General features: G+C 52.8%; 1 protein-coding gene across 1 annotated transcript in view; it reads right to left on the minus strand.

Moving 5' to 3' along the window:
• Positions 1-20426, minus strand: part of LOC103600767 (tensin-1-like) — a gene marked incomplete at its 3' end in the record, with an annotated part of 169094 nt that overhangs the window by 8475 nt on the left and 140193 nt on the right. The window contains exons 20-21 of the mRNA XM_008585101.1: positions 12528-14090; positions 787-983 (exon numbers count right to left, since the gene is read on the minus strand). Of these exons, the coding sequence (XP_008583323.1) occupies positions 787-983; positions 12528-14090 (1760 nt within the window). The remainder of the gene's footprint in view (positions 1-786; positions 984-12527; positions 14091-20426) is intronic.

Genomic DNA, 20426 nt, shown 5'->3' on the forward strand with positions numbered 1-20426 from the left:
GAAATCGGCTATTCACAAGGCCACAGTCAAACACAGGCAGAATTCAGGAGCACCTGCCTTGTAAATATTTCAGAACAGAGCCAAAGAAGAGGGGCTGGGGGCTGGAGACCCGGGTCCTGACAGAAGGCAGAAGAGAAACGATGTCCAAAAGCCATTTATATCCAGAACAACTTTTTAGCCTGGATTTTATAGGATGGTACAATATCTCCCTCAATGTGACTCATGGACCACCTGCATCAGAATCTTCTAGGGTGCATGTTTAAAATGTAGATTCCTAGGTCTCATCCTATATCTGGGAACCTACAGTTTTAATCAACTCCCTGATGCTTGCTGCACACACTGAAGTTTGAGACCCACTGCCTCCAACTACCTAAACATCACAGAAATAAACATTTTGGCATGAAAATTAAATCTCCCAGGAATGCCCTTATGTCTGGAAAAGGCTCAGAAACATTTTTAGTCAGCCTATATGATCTGGTTAGGAGTTTAGAAGTTTTGGTCACCTGTGTCATCCCCAGGATCTTTACAACCTACTAAGAGGCTCTCTTTAGGAATCGAGAAGGGAACTTCAATCTCAGTATTAATGTGAGAAGTGGGGGCATAAAGGCTATTTCAGAAAGGAAATGGGCTCCAGATTCCACACGCTAGAGACCTTGGGTGAGGATGTAGGGAGGGAAAAATTACTGAGTTCACTGATAGGTCAGTGCCAATCTGACCACCAGGCTCCTGGAGATTTAAGGTGGGCTCCACACCCCTGTATGGCCCAGATGTAGCTTAAGGACTCACCTCTTTGGGCCGCCCTCCAGGATTAAGGGCAATGGTAAGAGCCAGCTCGGGGGAGACACACTGGACGGGGGAGCGAACCCCAGGGCTCCGGGGGGATGTGGCTTCTGGAGACTGGTTCTCATACTGTCCATCGCTGGCTGCCCGCCTCCGGAGAGGGGCTGGGGGCTCTGCAGGCTGCTTCTCCCGAGCCTGCACGCCTGGGAGGAATGGCAGAGCATAGTGGGTGATGAGCGTACTGTACAAGAAATCATCAGTCTGGCCTAATCCCCCAGAGAAGGCAGTGCCTCTTAGCTCAGGGGCCAAGCTAGAGCTGGCTTGTGTCCCCTCACCACCTCCCCTCAGCCTTCCTGGGCCCAACTCTGCTCACACCCCAGGTTTTCTCTGCAGGGTGGGGGATCTGCTTAGATTGGGCTCGGCCTTCACCAGGAAGGCCAAGAGCACAAAGGACTGATACAAGAAACAGATGTCAACTCCTTCAACCCCTGAAGGCAGAGGGCCAGTGCTTCCAGACAAGGGAGGGGAGGTGGAGGGAAGAGAGAGTCTCCAAGGCAACTGCATCAACCAACAGGCAACATCAAGCCCGTGGGGATGAACTTTTGGAAAGAGCTAAATTGCATCATCTTGCAAATGGTACTCCCAAGGAGAAACGAAGAAATGTCTTGTCGTAGATCCCCCACCCCCAGCTGGCCCCTGAGATATTTCTGGCCTTCTCTGAGGTTCCCCAGCCTTCATGCAGTGTACCTCCAAAACCTCCTACCAACTTCCCTCATACTGACCCCTGAGCTACCCGCCCCTTTTCCTTGCCCTAAAGATTGCCCACCCTGCCCCTCCCAGCTGAAGAGCTTGCAAAGAGAAGTCACATGCCCCATCTGCTTTTCTGCACCTCCCATCCCAGTCCCATTCCACAGGCTGGGGATGCTGTTAACCTCACCCTCCTTCCTTCCCACTCCCTCTTTGCACAGCTGGGTTGAGACATGGAATCCATTGCCTCATTGAACTGGCTCTCAGAATCCTAGAAAACTTACTTCCTGGGTCCCAGTGGCCAAGACCCAGCCTGAAGGGTGGGCTCCCAGACCTGATTATCTTCTGGGAGGAGGTTTTCAGCAATGCCTTCACTACCACTGGGACTTACCAAAGGCCTCAGGTCACATGGGACTGGGACCCTAAACACACATCTGGAAACACTGTCCCATGGCATAGGTGTGTGTGCATGCAGGTATAAAAATGCACACATGTGGACACACACACACGCTCACTCCCGTACTGGGAGGTGCTAGTGCAGCCAAGCAGAAATCACTCGCATTCAGACTGAATCATCTTCTGCCATCCACAGTGAGATGTGCCTGCCCCCAGATAGGCCCCCAGCCTGGCACAGCCACAGAGGCTGCCCTGAACAGCACCACTGGGAAGCCTTCCTCCTTGTCATGAACAGCAGGCTGCTGGCTCCCAAGTTAAGGGGTGACATACACACACGCACACACATGCAGTCACTGAGACACGCACTCATACTCTCCCATAATCGGGGGCTCCAGTGGGGCCCCCTTGAGAGAGCAGCAGGACTGGTATGGCATTTGCACATTAAATGCAGAAGGCACTGAGTGTCTACTCTGGGCTGTTTATTACTCAGAGACAGCCCCGCCTGCCATCTCAACTGAGAAAATAAAGCCCGGATAAGGACAGTACACTGGACTCTGACTTCACCCCGCCAGTCACAAACTACTCCACTTAAAGCAAATAAGCCTCGCACCTTGAAGTGCCCTTATTTTTAGAATAAAAAAATAGGGGCAGCATCAGTCCCAGCCAGGTGCTTCTATGAGCATCCACCTGGAGGAAAGAAGGCCTGGTTTTGAAAGGCTTAGCAGCACGCTACAATCCTAGGGCAACTCCAGGCACCCAAGCCTCAGAGAAATGGCTATGCCTCACGCCACACCCGCAGGCACCCCCAGCCTCGGCCATGCTACTCCCTCCTCCAGCAGCCCCTGCCCAACCTGGGCCTCCTGGGCTTCTTAGACAAGACCTGCTGCTGGTTTCATTCCTGGCCAAACCATTAGAGAGAAACAGACATAGCCATTGATTTTCTAATAATAATTGTGACAAAGGAGGCCCATTCGGGAAAGGCTCTTGGGATTTGGAACCAACTTCAGCCCCAAGGTTAAAAGAAATGCATTAGGGCTGGTCTCAGTTCCAGGCTCACCGACCCCTGGCAGCCTCTTTCTGGCAGGACCCCTGCCTTTTCTTCAGGTGGCCAATCTCCCTGTTTGGGGATCTGAGGTTTGCCCTTGAAAAATGGGTTCTTTCCATTTGAGGCACTGAATCTCCCGGAGGAACAGAGAACATTCTCCCTGACCTGCCCAGAGCAGCCTCCATGTCCAGGAGCTACAGATGGCTGCAGCATCCCAGGAGATGTGGCTGGACTGCCAGAGGGACTTGCCATGTGTGGAGGATGTGCAGCCCTGGCACAAGGCAGCTGGCCATCTGGGAGTGAGCAGCACCTTCTCAGTTCCCTCCCCATCACCACCAGACCGGCACGTGGGAGCGAGTTCTAACCAGAGGCAGGGGCTGGACCGATGACCTCCAAAGAGCTAAAGAGCTGCTGGTCAGAGCCTCTTTCTGCAGAAGGGGGAAGACCCCACATTCCACTCCCATGGGCCAGCCCCTCCCCCTGCAGAGTGCCCCATGGCACCAGTGGCCAGGGAGGGCCGCTCACATTCTTTGAATACAGTGTCCCACTGTTGTCCCCCTTGGCAAGCCCAGATCTTCCCAGAGTGCCTGGAGAGCATGTCCCCTCTCTCTTGTCCTTCCTATGAGAGGAAAGACAGGCATGGCACAGGGGAGGAAAGACAGGCATGGCACAGAGAAGAGAAGAGAGGCCTATTGTTCCCCAGCCAAGCTGGGGCGTCTGGATGCAAGCTGACAGCCAGTGTCAGACAGAGAACACCCCTTTCTCACATCCCAGAGGCTGACTGATAATAAAAATAGGCCTGCCCCCAGTCCCTTCTTCCCCACCACCACCCTCCACCCCAGGACTTTCTCAGTCTCTTGGCCCCATCTCTCTAAGGACCTCTGTCTCCTACATTCACACAGGCAGAGTCATGTACACACATACAAACACATGCACACACACGTGTGCACACACACACATAGCCTTAACCCTACAGGAACGGCAGCAGGACACTGGGATGATGGGGGTCCTTAGTGGTACCCCCAGGTCACCCTCAGAACCTCTACGGTCAACCCCTAGCCCAGAAGGAGACCATGTGGCCAGAGGAAGCTGATGAAGAGAGGAGGAAAGAAAAGCAGTGGAAGGGACTCTGGAAGGTCCTCCCAGCCATGCTGATGAGCCCAGTACCCTACCCTGAGGAGACAGAGCAGGAGTGGGATGCCCTTACAGCAGGAACAGGGTCTTCAACATCATGCCACCTTGCATTCAGAGAGCCCAGTGTTGTCCCCTAAGGGCTACTTTGCATGTAGTCAGCCTTGCAGGCCTTCCACCCCACCCTGGGAGCCTCCACACAGGCCCCCAGACAAGAGCAGGCACCAGAACAGCCCTATTTCCCAGTGAGGCTGCACTCTGCTGCCCAGGATGCCATTGTGCTTGGGGGAACAGCTCTCTCCAGGGCTCCCCTCCTATGAACTGGACCTGAAGCAATTATTCCCCTTCATCTGACAAACACACACACACACACTCACTCATACACCCTGCAGTTCTGAGAACTGTAGCCCTGACACATATCAATTCACACACTTTGGCAAAGCACCACCACCCACTGCCCCTAGATCACATGGACACGTGGATCACGATACCCTGGTATTGGGCTTCATCACATGCCACCCTACACCTCCCAGACTGGCCACCCACCCCCACAGACCCAGCTCTTCGTTCCAGCCTTCCAATTTCCAAAAGACTGGATTCCTCAGCTCCAGGTGGCAGGGCTGGGTGTCAGACGACATGCCTGGGACTCCAGAAGTGAGGGGATCCTGGAGGCCACCTGCTGGGCCAGGGCACCAGAAAGCCACACAGAGATCACACTAGCAGCCCTAGGGCAAGCCATGCCAGCTCCCCTCAGGACAGGCCCACCACCCCAGAACCTACCCCAAACCCCTAGGGCCAGCCAAACACTGTGCTTCCCATCTCTGGGCCAAGAAAAGAAAGAGGGAGAATAGAGGAGGAGGCGGGCAGCCTGCTAGAGCCATCTCCCGATTATCTGTGGACTCAGGAGAAAGAGGGTCCATGGAGGCACCGGGTTTTGCCACTGGGAGTCAACGGTTCCCACCACCCAGAAGCCTTTCCCCATAACTGCTCAAGGCCATGGCATGGGAGAGCCTGACCCCGGCCTCCAGGCTCAGAAGTCAGGGAGAGGATGACTTGATCCCCTCCCCAGGGCTTGGACATACGGGCCTGCATGTCCAGAGGCTGGGGGTAGCTGTTAGTGGATGACATCATCCTCAAATAAAGTAAGGTGACCCTTGATGAAGGATCCAAATGTCTGGGGTATGTGAAACCACTGTGCAAGATAGCAAGGCAGGGCTATCATCTCTCTGTTTTTCACATCGGGAAATTGAGATCTAAAGAGTTAAGAGACTTGCCCAAGCTCACAGCGGTGGTCACAGGCAGGGCCAGGACCACAACCCAGAGTTTCTGATATCCTTGGCCATGGGTCCTAGGATCAGAGACTGGGGGTGGAGTCAGAGGGGGTACTCTGTCCTCAAGGTGCGCCATGCTCAAGAGTAGACACAGCAGCAGGGGCTGGGGCACCAACTTTGTCTTATGCCCAGTGGCCCCAGGCGAAGCACAGCCTTGCTCCTGTTGAGACCTGGCCCTACAGCCCAGGGCCCTCACTGAGCACCCTCATTGCAAGGGCCTGCCTCTCCAAGGGGACCCTGGAAGTTAGTCTAGTTACTCCACACTCTATTCCCAGCAGGCAAGGCCAAGCCTAGAAGCATGAGGCTGAGTCCACGCAGAAAGGAGGGACAGAGCACGGGCAGAGAGGGACAATAGGAAGTGGGGAAGGAGGGGGGCAGTGAGAAAAGGGGGTAGAAAAGAGAATAAAAAAGAGATGGGAAGAAGAGGACAACAGAAGAGGGAGAGGAAATGGAAAAGCCAGGAGGAAGTGGAAAGACGAAGAGAGAAGGAAGGCGGCAGGCGAAGGTTTGGAAGAAATAGCACATGAGAAGGAGAGCAGAGAGAGAAACCGAGAGCTAAAAGGAGGGCCAGAGAGCTACAGATGGAGAAAGAGAAGGAAAGGAACCAACCAGAGAGGGAGGAAGAGCGGAGCCGGTGGAGAGGAGGCGCCCGCAAGCCGCTGCTCTGCCCAGTGTCCTGCAGTCTGGCGTTGTACGCTGCCCACCGCCCACCCCAGGGGACCAGCAGGCAGTGGGAGGCAGGCAGGAAGGCATGCCACCAATGGCACAGGGGCAGATGGACACGGGACACACAGAGGATGCAAGGGACAAGGCATTAAACAAGACGAAACAAAACAAAAACAAAGAGAAAATCGAGATTAGTTGGTGTCCTGTACTCAGGATCTGGACACACACTGGAGGGAGGTGGGGAGTGTGTCAGACAAGAAGAGAGGGTGGAATCAGGGTCTTGCTTCTCCAAAGGACAAGTCCCCAGAAAGGCACCATGCTTGTCACTCTCTGTCAGGGCACTCTCTGTCCTAACCCCAGGGTGGAGGAAGAAGGTGCCAGCCTGGTACCAGGAGATTTCCATCCTGTTACCCCACACCTCACCCACTCCTCGAGCAGCCTGGCCCACCCCGGGGCCTCCCTCCTCTCATGGTCCCCTGACTCTGCCTGGATCCTGGGTGACTCCACCAGTCTGAGACCAAGGGTCACACTCCCTAGCACCGCAGCCCTCTAAGCCCTTTGCTCTTCGGTCACATCCACCTGAGTAATTCTCCTTCCTGGGGAGCCCCTTCCACGTTCCTGCTCCTGCCCAAAGCCGCTGGGCACCACCAGAAAGTCCTTCAAATGAACCTGCATGGATGCCCTATAAGGACCTGCTGTGTCATCCTTTTCTTTCCCCTTGTTAACTCCCAATGTGCCTTTACACCACAGGGGCCACAAAAGTGGCAAAAACTCCCCCGTCCTGGTCCCCAGGGCTTGTGCCCTTGCAGCTCTCCTCTACTTCAAAAGCCACTCCACACCAGTTTCCTTGCTGGTTCCTCCTCCCGTCTGCAACCCCGAAACATGGGACACTTGGTCCCAGACCCTCTTCTCTTCCTGTGCTTATCCACTGGTGACAGCATCCAGTGCCACGCTTTACATGGCACACATACATTGGCAATGCCCACATTTCCAAGCTCCAGCCTCCCCTCTTAAACTCCTGACTCATATGTCCAGCCATCTCAGCTGTGTGGTGGGCATCTCAAACCTAATGTGTCCAAAATCATACTTCCAATATTCCCTCTAAGTCTGCTCTTCCCATATTCTTGCCCATCTCAATAAAGAGCAACTCCATTCTTTAGTTGCTCAGGCCAAAAACCTTAGAGTTGCCCTTGACTTTGCTCTCACGTTGCACGTCTACTCTACCTGTAAATCTTGTTGGCTCACCTGCCAACTACGTCCACAATTTGAGCACTTCTCCCCATCTCCACAGCTACCACTCTAATCAATAGCAGAAGCCTCTTAATTCATGTCCTTTCTTTCACCCTGACCACACTGCTCCATTTAGAACAAGTCAGATGATGTCACTCTTCAGCCCAAATCTTTCCTAAGGCTTCTCATGCCACACAGGGCAAAAAACAAAGCTCTTGTGATTGCCCCATTCCCACTGCCTCTCTGAGTTCATGTCCCACTACACTCCCCTCCATCGCTCTACTCCAGCCACACAAGGCACAGTCCTGCCTCAGGGCCTTTGCACTTGCTGCTCCATATGGCACAATCCCTCGCCACCTAGCAAAGCCTTCCCTGACCATCCTGTGTAAAGTGCAACCACCCGCCCACCCTCTACCCTCACTGGCATGTCACTGCTTTACCTCTATGGCACTTATCACCCACGTGCCATATTATGTATGCATCTGCTTTATTTGTTTACGGCCATCTCTACAATGAAGGCAAGAATTTTTACCTGTTGTTTGCCATCATTTTCCCAGAGCTTAGATTAGCAAGTAGCACAGATTAAAGCTCATGTTGAATGAATGACTAAATAGGCCTTGAACTCATCTTTTATTTCCATAATGAAATATATTTTAAAAATGGGTTCTCAATTCAAGCTCCCAAAACTTGACACCAATATTTCTCTATATCTTTATCCCTCCTTTACTCTTGTTTCATGAAGAGGTATCTCACCTCCTGGTTGAACCTAAATTATCCACCAGCCTATCCCCTCTTACTTCTTTGGAGACCCGATCCTATCAATTTCTTTCTCTCTCTTTTTTTTCCTCCTTCCTCCCCCCATATTCAACCTCTCCTTCTCCTTCTCCTTCTCCTTCTCCTCTATCTAAAAGCATTCTCATGACATCCTGTACTACAAATAAAGTCCCCAATATCTTGGTACTCTCTTTAGCTCCTATTCTCTTCCCTTATCACAAACCACTCAAAAGAGTAGCTGGCACGCTGTCTTCACTCCCTCTCCACTCACTCCTCAGTCCCTCGCAGTCTGGTTTCTGTCACCACCACTCTACTGAAAACATGCCTTTGAAAATCACCGGGGCCACCTCATTGGCAAGCCCAGTGAATTTTTCTCAGTCCTCCTCCTCCCAATCTCTCCAGACACTGCTAACCTCCCACTCTCCCTCCTTAAAACCCTTTAAGACCTTGACTTCTGTGATGATATACTCTCCTGTTCTCCTGTCACCACCCTGAGCATTCATACTCAGTCCCCTTTACAGACTCCACTTCTGCTCATTACTGTCCCTCCTAAGCTCTTTTCTCTCCATGCCCTCCAACATAGAGGTCTCATCCACACCCAAAGCTTTAACCTTCACCTTTGTGAGAATGACTCCAAAATCTACAGCTCTTCCCACTTTTTCAAGCTCCAGTTCCAGATGTTCAACTGCCTTCCATACATCTCTACCCGGCGGCTCCACTGTCACCTCAAACTCAACATATCTAACCCTGAGGCTTCGTCTTGTACCAGACCAGCTCCTCCTCTGGACTCCCTGCTTGTGAAGAGAAACACTATTCTGTTTCTATTCGTGGAGCCTCAGAATCGTCTCTGATGTTTCCCCCTCCCTCACCCACGACAGCCAATTGATTTGTAAGCACATTGGTTCTACTCCCACAATATCCATGGCATCATCTCTTCTTTTTCATTCCCAAGGTCTGCACCCTAATCTGGTCCCCCATCACCTTGGCTACCTAATAAGCTCCTAGCATTTCCTGGCTTAAAGTCTCTCATTTTGCGTCTTTCCTGCCCAGACCCACTAGATATATCTTCCTAAACTACAGCTCTGATCGTGGCACATTCCCCTGACTAAACCACCACAGTAATGGCTTCCTAGATTGCTTCTAGGCAAAATTGCTCTTTAGTCTGATATTTAAGACTCTCCAGAGACAGACCTCAGGCTACCTCTCCTGACTCTCTCTCACACAGCCTATAATACCTTCAGTCTGCTCACTATTCACCAAACATTTCCTATGCTTTCTTGTCCTCACTGTGAACCCTCTTGGTCTGTCCAGTGACTCCATCCACTTTCATAATCCTATCCATCTTCCAAGGCTCAGTTTAAAACCCATACTCTCAAAGAGCCTCCCTGGTATCTCTAGCTGATAGTAATCGCTTCTCTCCCACAGAATCTTCTCCGTACCTCTCTTATTACAAATGACTTCATTTTAAAGTTCCAGTTCTTCCCCCCACCCCCAAACTCTAGACTCCTAAAGGATAAGATCCATATCTGACTTCCATGCATTGAAAACTCTGCCTCTAGAGATATCTGAGATCAGTCCAGTCATATAATCAGGAACATAAGGTAACTCAACTGGACTCCCCAACTCTGACTCTTATTTCTTTTTCTTGTCATATTGCACTGGCTAGGACATCCGATACGATGTTAAATGATAGTGGTGATAACAGGAATTCTTATTTTGTCCCTGGCTGTAATAAGAATGCTTCCTGTGTTTCAAAAAGAGTGTGCTGTGTGCTATAGGTTTCTGGTACCTACCCCTTATCGAGTTAAGAAAACTGCCCCTACATTCTCTGAGATTTAAGCTGAAATAAGACATAAGGACTGGTTGAATCAAAGTGGAGTGAACCAGAAAAATAGTACTGAGGTATGGAGGACAGCTAAGGAGGAAAAGGCAGACCTGAGGGAGAAAAGCCAGAAGAAATCAGATCAAGTTCATGGCCATGAAGAGGTCTCCCCACTTACAGCTGAGCTTCCTGGGTTACTCATGGCAAAGCTTATGTTCCACCTTCTTGCAGCAGAATATAAAATAAGCAGAAAGAAGTGGTACTGGATGTATCTCCTGCCTGGCTTCAAGATTCTTCTACATATTGATCCTGCCTGTGTGCCTTTATCTACAAAAGCACTGCAGACACCCTAAAAAGCTACTGGGGAAGCTGTGCAAGCAGGACCTGCTGATGTAAGAAATTCTGTCCATGACAGGGCATGGGCAAACTGTGACATATTGATCCTGCCTGTGTGCCTTTATCTACAAAAGCACTGCAGACACCCTAAAAAGCTACTGGGGAAGCTGTGCAAGCAGGACCTGCTGATGTAAGAAATTCTGTCCATGACAGGGCATGGGCAAACTGTATAGCTCTGGGAACCAAATATAACTGCCCTCCTCTATACATCTTCATCTTTTCTCCTGACTGAGTCATTCATAGTGGTGAAGTAGATGGTAACAGGGTTAGGGAATGAGGTCACTGTGCCAACAATATCCTTCCCTCCCTATAACTTCATGATAGCCAAAGCCTGAGAGGCTACAGGATACAGAAGTTGATAGTCAAGACTTTGGAAGGTGATAGGAGAGAAATGGCTGAGAGGAGGTCCACTATAAGATGGACATCTTCCCAGGGCCATCAGGGTTATGGCTTCCTCTTGAGCAAGCTCCACGAGAGCTATACTAAAGGGTTCCCACAGGGGGGGGACATTCATTCTGCCCCCACACAGAGAAGTCTGATGGATCCTGCCAGCATTAGACTAGAGTCTAATCCACCACTATTCTTCAGGCTGCCACCCCAACTGTGTAAAATATTGGGAGGGAAATTAAATTCCTAAGGAATTTGGGTAGTCCAATTCCTCTCTTCCCAATAAGGAGGAAAAGAGTGTCTCCTGACAAAGCAGCCAGGGGGTGTCCCTATCTCAGGGGCCTAGTTGTGGGAGAAAGCGGAAGTCAAAGCCCCTTGTGGACCACCCCATGGAGCACTGCACCCCTAGAGTTACCAAGCTGCTCAGCCTGTGTTTGATGCTCAGGTAAAAGCAATAATGTATTGCTAGACCAGCTCTTCAGGGCAGGTGAAGCCCTGAATGACAATTTCCATGGTATAAATACTCCAACTATGGCCAATTTCAAACTGTCAATAGTGAAACTGGGAGCTCTGCTCTGCTCTGAAATACAGGAGCAGGGTGTCCATGCTACCACACCCAGGTCCTAGACCCAACAAAAAGGTCAGCTGGCCTGCCCTGAGCTGCTTCCCCAAACCCACAGTCCATTCCCAGGAAGGGCATCTCCTTCCCTCCCTGCAGCTGGCATGGTGACTCAGCCTCCCCTAAATTTAGGGAAGGGGGTGGAGGACAGAGCCAGCTGCCTGGGCTCCTCTTCTCCCCATGGAGCTCCCATTACCCTGTCAGCTGAGGGGCTGGGCACAAGGCCCTACTAACTCCACAACAAAATCAACCCACAGGATTTCCCACCCTTGGGCTGTCCCCGTGGAACAGTCACAGGCTTAGGCCAGTGGGAATGAAGGGAGCCCCACAGCTATCCCTCCCAACACGGCCCTGGACTTTGCCATTTCTTGCCTTTATCTCCACCAGCCCTTCTGGTTGTCCCACTCTCTCTCCTCTCTCCAGAAAGATAAGCCCATTCTCTGGTAGGAAAAGGAAAAGGAGCCTTGTTTCTCAGTGACTGCTTGCCAGGCAGAGCTGATCCTAAGCAAGGACTAATAGGAAAGCTGACCAAGAAGGGGAACCTTGGCCTCCCCCCACCCCCAAGACAAATATCCTGAAAGGCCCCACTAGGTTGAACACTCAGTGAGAGAGCCAAGGGATTCAGGATACCATCTCAGGCTTTGTTATGACATCTGGGAGGGCCTAAGAGGGAATTTAAGTCTATAGAGGCCTCCCTCAAGCCTTCTCCATGCCTTCCCCAAGGAACTGAAGCCTGGGGACAGACAGCACAGCAGGCTATCACAGAGTCCCCTCTCTGTCTAGAAAATCTATACTCCCCCAAAGTCACCACCTCCAGGAAGCTTTCCCTGATTGCCCTAGGTGGTGAGCTTTGCTTTCCTAGGCTCTGAGGCCTTAGTCCCCCCAAGCACACATTGCACTCTTAGAATTATCTGTCTGGGTACCTGTCTTCTCATTACACTGTAAATTCCTTGAAGGCAGGAACTGATAAACATTGGTCTTTGAATCTCGGTGCCTGCTTGCTGTCTAATAGACAAGGAATGCAGGAAAGGACGGCTAGTGCATAGGCTCCTGAGAGCCTCTTCCCCAGGCTAAAGCAGCGCCTGCTCACGGGTCATGGCTCTGCCTGGAGCTACCCCCAGCAAGACCAACCAAGACCCAAGAGAGAAGGGTAGAGGGAGTGAGGAGGCAATTCCCAGGACTGATGGTCCCTGAGGCTCTTACCTGCTACCCGGTGGGCCACCAGCCCTTCCAGGTTCAGTGGCTCCTCCTCTGGAGTTCGGGAAGGATCTGGAGTTGCTTCTTTTGGTGGGAGCTGAGGCTGAGCAGTGAGGCCAGGGAGAGAGGCCGGGGGCTGCTGAGGCCCAGGAGGGCTGTGGGTGGTTGGAAGGAAGGCAGACGAGGAGGCTGGGCTCTTTGGACGGAAACCCTGGTTAGGCCCAGCCGGACATGGCTGATAATCATAAGGTGAGTAAGGCCTGCCAGGAGGGACGGACTCTGAGGAGGCCCGTGGGGCTGGCTCAGGGGCTCCCAAGGAATGCCCACTGGGGATGTAGCCAGATCTGGACTGGGTCAGTGGATGGGACTGGCGGGAGGAGCCAGACAGGGGCTGAGAGGAGAGTGGGGAAGCCCCTGGCCAGGCCCCTGGGACGCTCTGGGACTTGTGCAGGGGAGCAGCGGCTGAGGCTGGTTCCAGGTCCAGCATCAGCATGTTGAGTGCTTCAATGGACTGTTCAATCTCCTGCTGGGAGGCTGCTCTCGGGAACTCAGGGAGACCAGGGATGGGGGCCTCTGCCAACGGCTGGGGGCTAGGCCTGCTGGGCCCAAGACCCTCCAAGATGGCTCTTTCCTGCTGGCGTGGAGGTGGGCGAGGCTGCTGCTGCTGCTGCTGCCATGAATTCAGCCCCCTCTGCACGGCCTCCCGGCTGCTGCCCCCACGGGCTGGAGCTGGGGGCAGCTGGTGCTCGGTTTCCGGAAAGGACTGAGAGCGGAACATACCACTGGGGTCATGGCCATAGTGGGGGGTGGTCGTTGGCTGTGACCAGGCTGGGTGGGGCCCCTCCCGCTGGTAGCCAGTTAAACCCTCCTGTGCGGAGTAGGAGGGCCGCATGGGGGCTGTGTGGCCAGCATGGGCAGGCACCGCCCGGCCAGCAGACTCATAGGGGTAGCCCCCACCATTGACCATAGGTTCCATGGGGTAGGGCTTGTCCAGACCATTGGTCAGTGGAGACAGGACCTCTGGATAGCCTCCCTCACTGGTGTTGGTGACCCCGTCCAGGGAGGAGAGCGTGCCCATGCTGCCCACGCTGTGCCCATCCTGGTTGGGCAACTCATCATCCAGGATGTCTGTCTCCCGCTCAGATGCCAAGGCCCCACCATTGACATGAACCTGGGCTGGCACGACATGGCGGCCTGAGGAGGGCGCAGCCAGGCCCCCTGTGGGGCGGGATCTGAGGTGCTGGGCGTGGTACATGGCACCTTGCTTCTCTCGCTCTAAACCGAAGCCACTGAGCAGGCGATCCAGCTCACGCTTCTCCTCAGGACTCAGGACAGCAGGGGCACTGGGGGCCCCGGGGCCAGGCTCATCGGTCTTGTCTGTCTTGGTGGAGGCTGTGGAGTTGCCTGAGTCACTGCTCACGGACAGCGTGTGCTCCACGTGGTTGGGGGTGGCTGACAGGGTGGGACGCGTGGCATTAACAGCCCCGGTGCTGCCGTGCAGGGAGTCCTTCTTCTTCACCTTGGCATACAGGCTTCCATCCAGCGGCCCCTGGGTGTGTCCCACCACCTCTACAAGGGAGAGCGCAGGGGCGAGACAACAGACAGCAGGTATCAGTGCAGGGTAGGGACACCGTCTCCTGAGGCAAGGAGCTAAGCTAAGAGCTCCCAGCCCCTGCTAAAACCTCCTTTCACCACCCGGCAGTGGGGCAGAAGGACCCGTACCCCAGGCTCTCAGGCTGGGCCCTCATCAACACCCAGCTTCAGGGCCAGGCAGTGGAGCCTAAGATTGAACAGGGGGTGGGGTCCTGAGAGCAAATGCCCCAGCCCCAAGCCTGGCTTTGGCATTTTACAGCTTCCTGACCACAGAGACATGAATTACTCTCTAGGCCTCAGTTTCCTCATCTCTCAAATGGGGATAATAATAGAATCAGGTTGAACCACATGAAATTGCCGGTATTCACTGAACACACAATGATTCCAGTTTAAATGAGTTGAAACGTGTCATGTGCTGAGACCAGTGCCCAGCACATGATCAACAGCTGGGAGCCATAACCACCACCATTACAGACATCATTAATTTCTGAATGATGGTATCCAGAACATAATCGGTCCCCTCCACTGCCCCATCTCAGAAAGTTTCACCCCTGCTGCGATTCCTAGAATCTCCACCCTGGGTTAGAGGCAGAATGTCAGGAGAGGTAACCATTGCCTTGAACGCACATAAGAATGGAGACCCACTGAGAGCAGCCTTTGCACAAGGAAGCAGAGAAGAGCCTAGCAGAGCAGTAGGGTACAGTGAAAGGTACATCATTCCCAAGATAGGGGGCAGGGGTTTGAAAAGGAGGCTGAAGGCAAGGCTTGGGCTCTCTAAGACAAACATGCCCTCATGCCTCCACAACTGAGTTTGTCTCTGGCTCAACACAAAGAATATTCTAGAACTATTCAGACATAAAATGCCATTCATCCCGCCCACTGCCATATTTCCAGAGGCCTCTCCCGGTTCCTCCCCCAGTACTTCCCAGTCCTCACTGACCCCTGCCCCACCACCAGCAAGCTCAGCCACACCACCCAAGCCTCCAGGGAAGAAACACTGGTCAGGGAAAGGTCAGGATCCCAGCAGGCCTGCAAAATGAGTGTCCAGGTTCCCACTGCTCCCAGCCAGCCCAAGGACCCCTGATGTGCTGAGCCAAGGCAAGGTTCAGCAAAGCCAGCATCCCCGAGCCAGAGGGGACACACTTTCCCTCTGCGTAGAGCAGCCCATGTGGGGCGCTACAGCAGGGAGCTCAGGGACCAGGGCAGTGGGGGAAGCATCTCAGGGATCGAGAACACAGCGGCAGAGGTCTTCATCAGGGAGAGATGTCCTTTTGTCTGCAGACTGCTTTGGGGACCTCCGTGAGCAATACTGTCTCCGAAAGGAAAAAGTGAGCACTAGGTGGCTCAGGGCCAAAGGGCTGACTCAGGAACGAAGAACTTCCCCCACCCAGAGGAACTCAGTGATTTCACACCCTGTACAGTCAGCAGCCCAGCCTCCAGCCCCGACACACACACACACACACACACACACACACACACATGCGTGCACACGCGCACGCACACACAAGCACCTCCCCTCCCCTTACTCCAATCCAGGCCCCCAGTTGGCAAGGGAAAAAAAAACCCTCCCAAAGACCGAACCAACTCCAGCCCAGACACCAGCAGTCATACCAGAACCAGACACAAAGACAGCCAGAAACATGCATGCCGACCAGAATCACTCACATCAGCAACATCCAGACATGTACACTCACTAGGTACCCACATAACACCACAAAGCACAGTCAGAAAGCACAGGTGTAGACACATACGTGCAAATTCTGAGAATAATAGCCAACGTGCAGTGAGCACTGCTGTGTGCCAGACACCGTGCTAGGCACCTCCTGCCTACACTACTGCTAACCCTGAGAGTCAGGTAGTATTTTATGTTATAAAGATGAAGGAACTGAGGCTCTGAGAGAGGAAACCATTTATTCACAAAACATAGGACCTGATAAAGCCGGGATTTAAAATCAGAACTAATTTACTTCAAAGACCATGTAATTTTTATTATGCTACACTTCTCCGATATTACACACATGCGCACACACACACACACAGAAGAACAAACACATAAAAGGCAGGAATACTTAAATTGAATACCTAAAATGAATACTTAAATTTAAAGCCACAAACATTTCAGAAAATACAAATGTTCTTACCATGCCCAGGGATCAGCCCTGAGGGCAGAAGTGGCAACCTCTAAAAATAAACACTCATACAGAAGCCCACGGCCAAAAACAAGTGATCAGACGACCGCAAAACAGGAACATCCTGATCAACACACACACAAACCACAGGCCAGCCAAGTGACGTCACCGAGAGCTAGCACAGAGATGCCCCGCCAGGCACATGCGTCCCCCATACACACACCCACACACGCTGGGGACTGGATGCTCTGACCATTCACTGAACTCTCCAGAACCATGTCATTGCCCCCAGTTTTTCCTGAGGCTTTGGGATCTCAGCCAGCAACCAGCCCCAAATGACTCGGGGCCAGAATGTTGCAGCCACCAGAGCTTGCAGGGCTGGGGCCTGGTCTGAACTGGAAAGGGGTCATGGCTGAGATTCATGCTGAATCTCCACCAACCTGCCCCTGTGCCCGGCCTCCTTAAGGCTGCTGAGATGTAGGTCCAGGCATGACTGCTTCTCCCATCTCCCATCACCTTCTCCAAAGGAGTCCAGGCCGTAGGATGAGAGAAGCCGCCCTTCATGTCGTGTACCTCAAAGCAGTGGGCTCCCTGCTACACATAAAAAGAAGAGACCCCAGCTGGTTGTTTCCAGAGGGAAAAGTAGTGAAGAGGACGCAGCCCTCAGACCAGTTAGCAGGAATCTGAAGAGCTGTCTCTCTGTGCCTGCAGCTGCAGGACCACACCTGGGTCCAGGCCCCACTCTGCAGCACCCTCTGCTGCGAAATGCCAGGGCATCCCTCCTGGGCCTGTGGTCCCCTCCATCCCCTGTACCCCTTCGTCTCCCCAATTCCATGGTGACATGGTCTGGGGAGTGGCGAGGGGGCTACAAAGCAAAGGCTGGCATGTGCAGCGGCTGCCCCATTTACACGTAGACCCAGGAGGCAATGAGAGCCAACAGGTGCAAAGCTGCATCCTAGAGCATGCCCGCCCAGGACATCGCTAATGGTTCATAAGAGAAGAGCTTTCAGCAGAAGAGCTAAGAAAGCATCCCCCAGGGCCAGAGGGGGGCTCACACTGATGACCGCCACCTGATATCTCAGCTCTTCCTTCTCCGTCTGGCCAGGCCCCACTCTTCACCAATTTTGAAAATGTCAATATTAAACTTATTCTGCCATGTAATTGATCCCCACATGGGCTACTGTTTGCATGTAATTGATCCCCACATGGGCTACTGTTTGCAGCAGCATCAGGAACCTTATCTGCCAAGCCACTAAGCCTCAGAAAGAAAATCGAAGAGGTGTGAATTGTTTAATTACATCCTGTTTGCTAAACACAAATGGAAATATCTCTTGTCCTCAAAGCAGGGACCAGTTGCTCCTGAGCACCTTCACTGAGTGGTCCTCCTCTTCCCATCAAGGGGAGAATGTGAGGACACCCAGGCCCATCCCAGATCTGTCCAGCCCCCAAGAGTCACGGCTCTGCTGAAACTCCAGCAGGCAGGCATGACCTGTGGGGCACAAACCCCTCCTGCCCCCATCAAAGATAAAGGTAAGTACCCCCGCCCCAACACCGGTACACACACTCTCGTCACGCCCTTCTCTCTGTCCACCGCGGCCACATTAAGAGCTATTTACCAGGACCACAAGAAGCCGGAACACAATGTCGGTTTCACTCTATCAAGGCAGGAAGGGCAAAAGAAAGAGGTGGGTGGAGAGAGGACGAGGGGTGAAATAAAGTGGGGGAGGAGAGAAGGGGGGATGCAAAGGGGAGTGGGGGGAGATAGCTTTAAGGCTCTTAAGCTGAGGGGCCACCAGAGCCATCTCATCTGGGTCCCAGCAGCCTCCGCGGGAGTGGCCAGTTCAGGTAACACCACCTCAGATGAGAGGGAGTTGGACACCCAGTGGGAACAGGGTGTGGGATAGAGGGGGAGATCTGCCTGGCTGGGGGCCGTGGGCACTGGCATGGATGACGATGGAGGAGAAGGATAAACTGCAGCAGAAACACAAGCTATAGCAGCCCAGAGCGGAGAGCTCCCAGGCCCTGAGCCGGGGCCAGCCTGACATCCTACCTCAGGGGCCATCTCCCTGCCATTCCTCTAGGGAAGTTGAGAAGCTCACAACCTCTTCAAGGCCCCACTTGCTTTGTCTGAATATGTCTCCCCAATCTTCTTAGCAGCTGCTGGAAGCTCAGACTCCACCCTCGATGCTGAGCTTGATTGCACCAAGGGGCCCTTATTCCACAGCAGCCCCAATCCAGATGTGCGAGTCATGCTTTTGGAAAGATCTGAGGAAAATCCCCAGCTGACTTGGACAGGGACCTACTCCCTGAGGCTCCCGCCCAATAAACTGTGGAATTGTGTGTGATGCTAGACATACAGTAGAGGCCACGACACAGAGAGTAAGGAGACACTCAATCCATCTGCTACACTTAAAGAACAAAAGAAATACATAGGGGACACTAAAGTTACATGGTTCTAGGGCAGTTGCTTTCTAATTCTGATGTTCATAAGAATCTCCTCCGGGGATTGTTAAAAATGTGGATTCCGGGGCCCTACCCCCAAAGATTTTCACTAAGAAGCCTGGGGTGGACCCAAGAATTGAATTGTAACTAGCTCTCCCAGGGATCTGGCACACGCACAGGTGGGAAACACCTTGAGGAACCCAGACCCAGGTGATTGGTGCTTTGAACTCTGAGATTAAGGAACCCCCTTCTCCTAATGTGAAGTGGGAGGTTTGCTTATTTAGATGCCAGGGCAGACTGCCCAACCACGAAGTATAAAAGATGCCTGCCTGGTTGACTGCAAGGAAGGAGTCTCCTTTGTTGGTGATGACTCAATGAGGAAAGACCCCTGCCTCTCCAACCAGCAGGTCTGTTCGAATAGCAAATGATTTATTAAGGTTTTCAGGATGGGGCACTTCAAGATAAAAAGTCCTTTGGGTCCACATCCAGCAAATAACAATTCATTAAACTACATTACCCAGAGCAGTGATGACCAACCGAGGTGGAGGAAAATCAATGCAGTGCCAACAGGAAAGGGCACTGTGCCCACCCTGGACACGAGCAGTCTGGAGGCAGACTGGGGCCCCAGCAGGTGGGGAAGGAATCTGGGCTCCTTCAAAGGAAGAGTGCAGAATCAGAGGCTGTGTGCATACAAGAGGTAGGTGAGCTCTGACAAGAAGGGAGGCTTGGCCAAGAGGCAGCCAGGAGAGCAAGTTCTAGACACGTCATCCCTTGAGCCAGACACTATCCCAGCCACAGGGGGAGGTGGGAGAGATGAGGGCTGGGGCAGGGACCAGGGCAGGGGCTAGGGCTGGAGCTGCTGAGGGGCAACATGTGGATGTGGCTGAGTACGAGGGAAGCAACCAGGGACGTGGTTCTGTAGAGGAGACAAAGGGACGTGCACCCTCCCGCTCCACCTTTGCTGCCAGACACACCATCACTCAGAAAGATGGTCCCCATCTTAATGGCCAAGTCAGCTGGCGTCAACCACTTAACCACTCCGAGCCTGGCCTCCCAGCCTGGCCGCCGAGCCTCTCAGGTAAAGACGTAAATGCTTACTTGCAGGTTTGCTGAGTGATGGGATTCAGCAGCTAAGTACCTTGAGCAAGGCCTGACACATCCAAGCACTCTGTACTCTTCCCCTCTCCACTCCCTGCTTTACATTTTTCAACAGCTCTCAACACCCACAGTAAAACCCAACCCCCTTGCTGGACATGCCAGAACTTTCAGCATCTGGCCCCTGCCTGCTTTTCAAAGCTTCATCTTCACTGTCCTCAGCACTCCAAACACCCTCCACTCTATTCTTACTAAACTATGTATATTCTCTTTCCTACTCTGTGCCTCAGCACATGCCATTCCCTCTCCTGAAATGCCCTTCCTGCCCCTGAAACTCCCAACCTCCCTGGCAAACCTCTTCCTCCTCCTTCAGACTCAGCTTCTCTGAACTTCTCTGGGAAGCCTCCCTTAACCTAATCCCTTTCCTACTGTCCTCCAGACTCAGGTAAACCTCTGCCATGTTCCCTTTGTCCCTTGTAGACATCTCTACTGTGACACCGATCACCTACTGAACAGTCATTATTAATGTCCATGTCTGTCTTCTCCACTAGGCTGAGTGCTCCTTGAGGAAAGGCCTCTCTCTCTCTCTCTCTCTCTCTCTCTCTCTCTCTCTCTCTCTCTCTCTCTCTCCCCCCCCCCCTCTCTC

Source organism: Galeopterus variegatus, unplaced genomic scaffold (genome assembly GCF_000696425.1).
Source record: "Galeopterus variegatus unplaced genomic scaffold, G_variegatus-3.0.2 Scaffold3453, whole genome shotgun sequence".
NCBI lineage: Eukaryota > Metazoa > Chordata > Mammalia > Dermoptera > Cynocephalidae > Galeopterus > Galeopterus variegatus.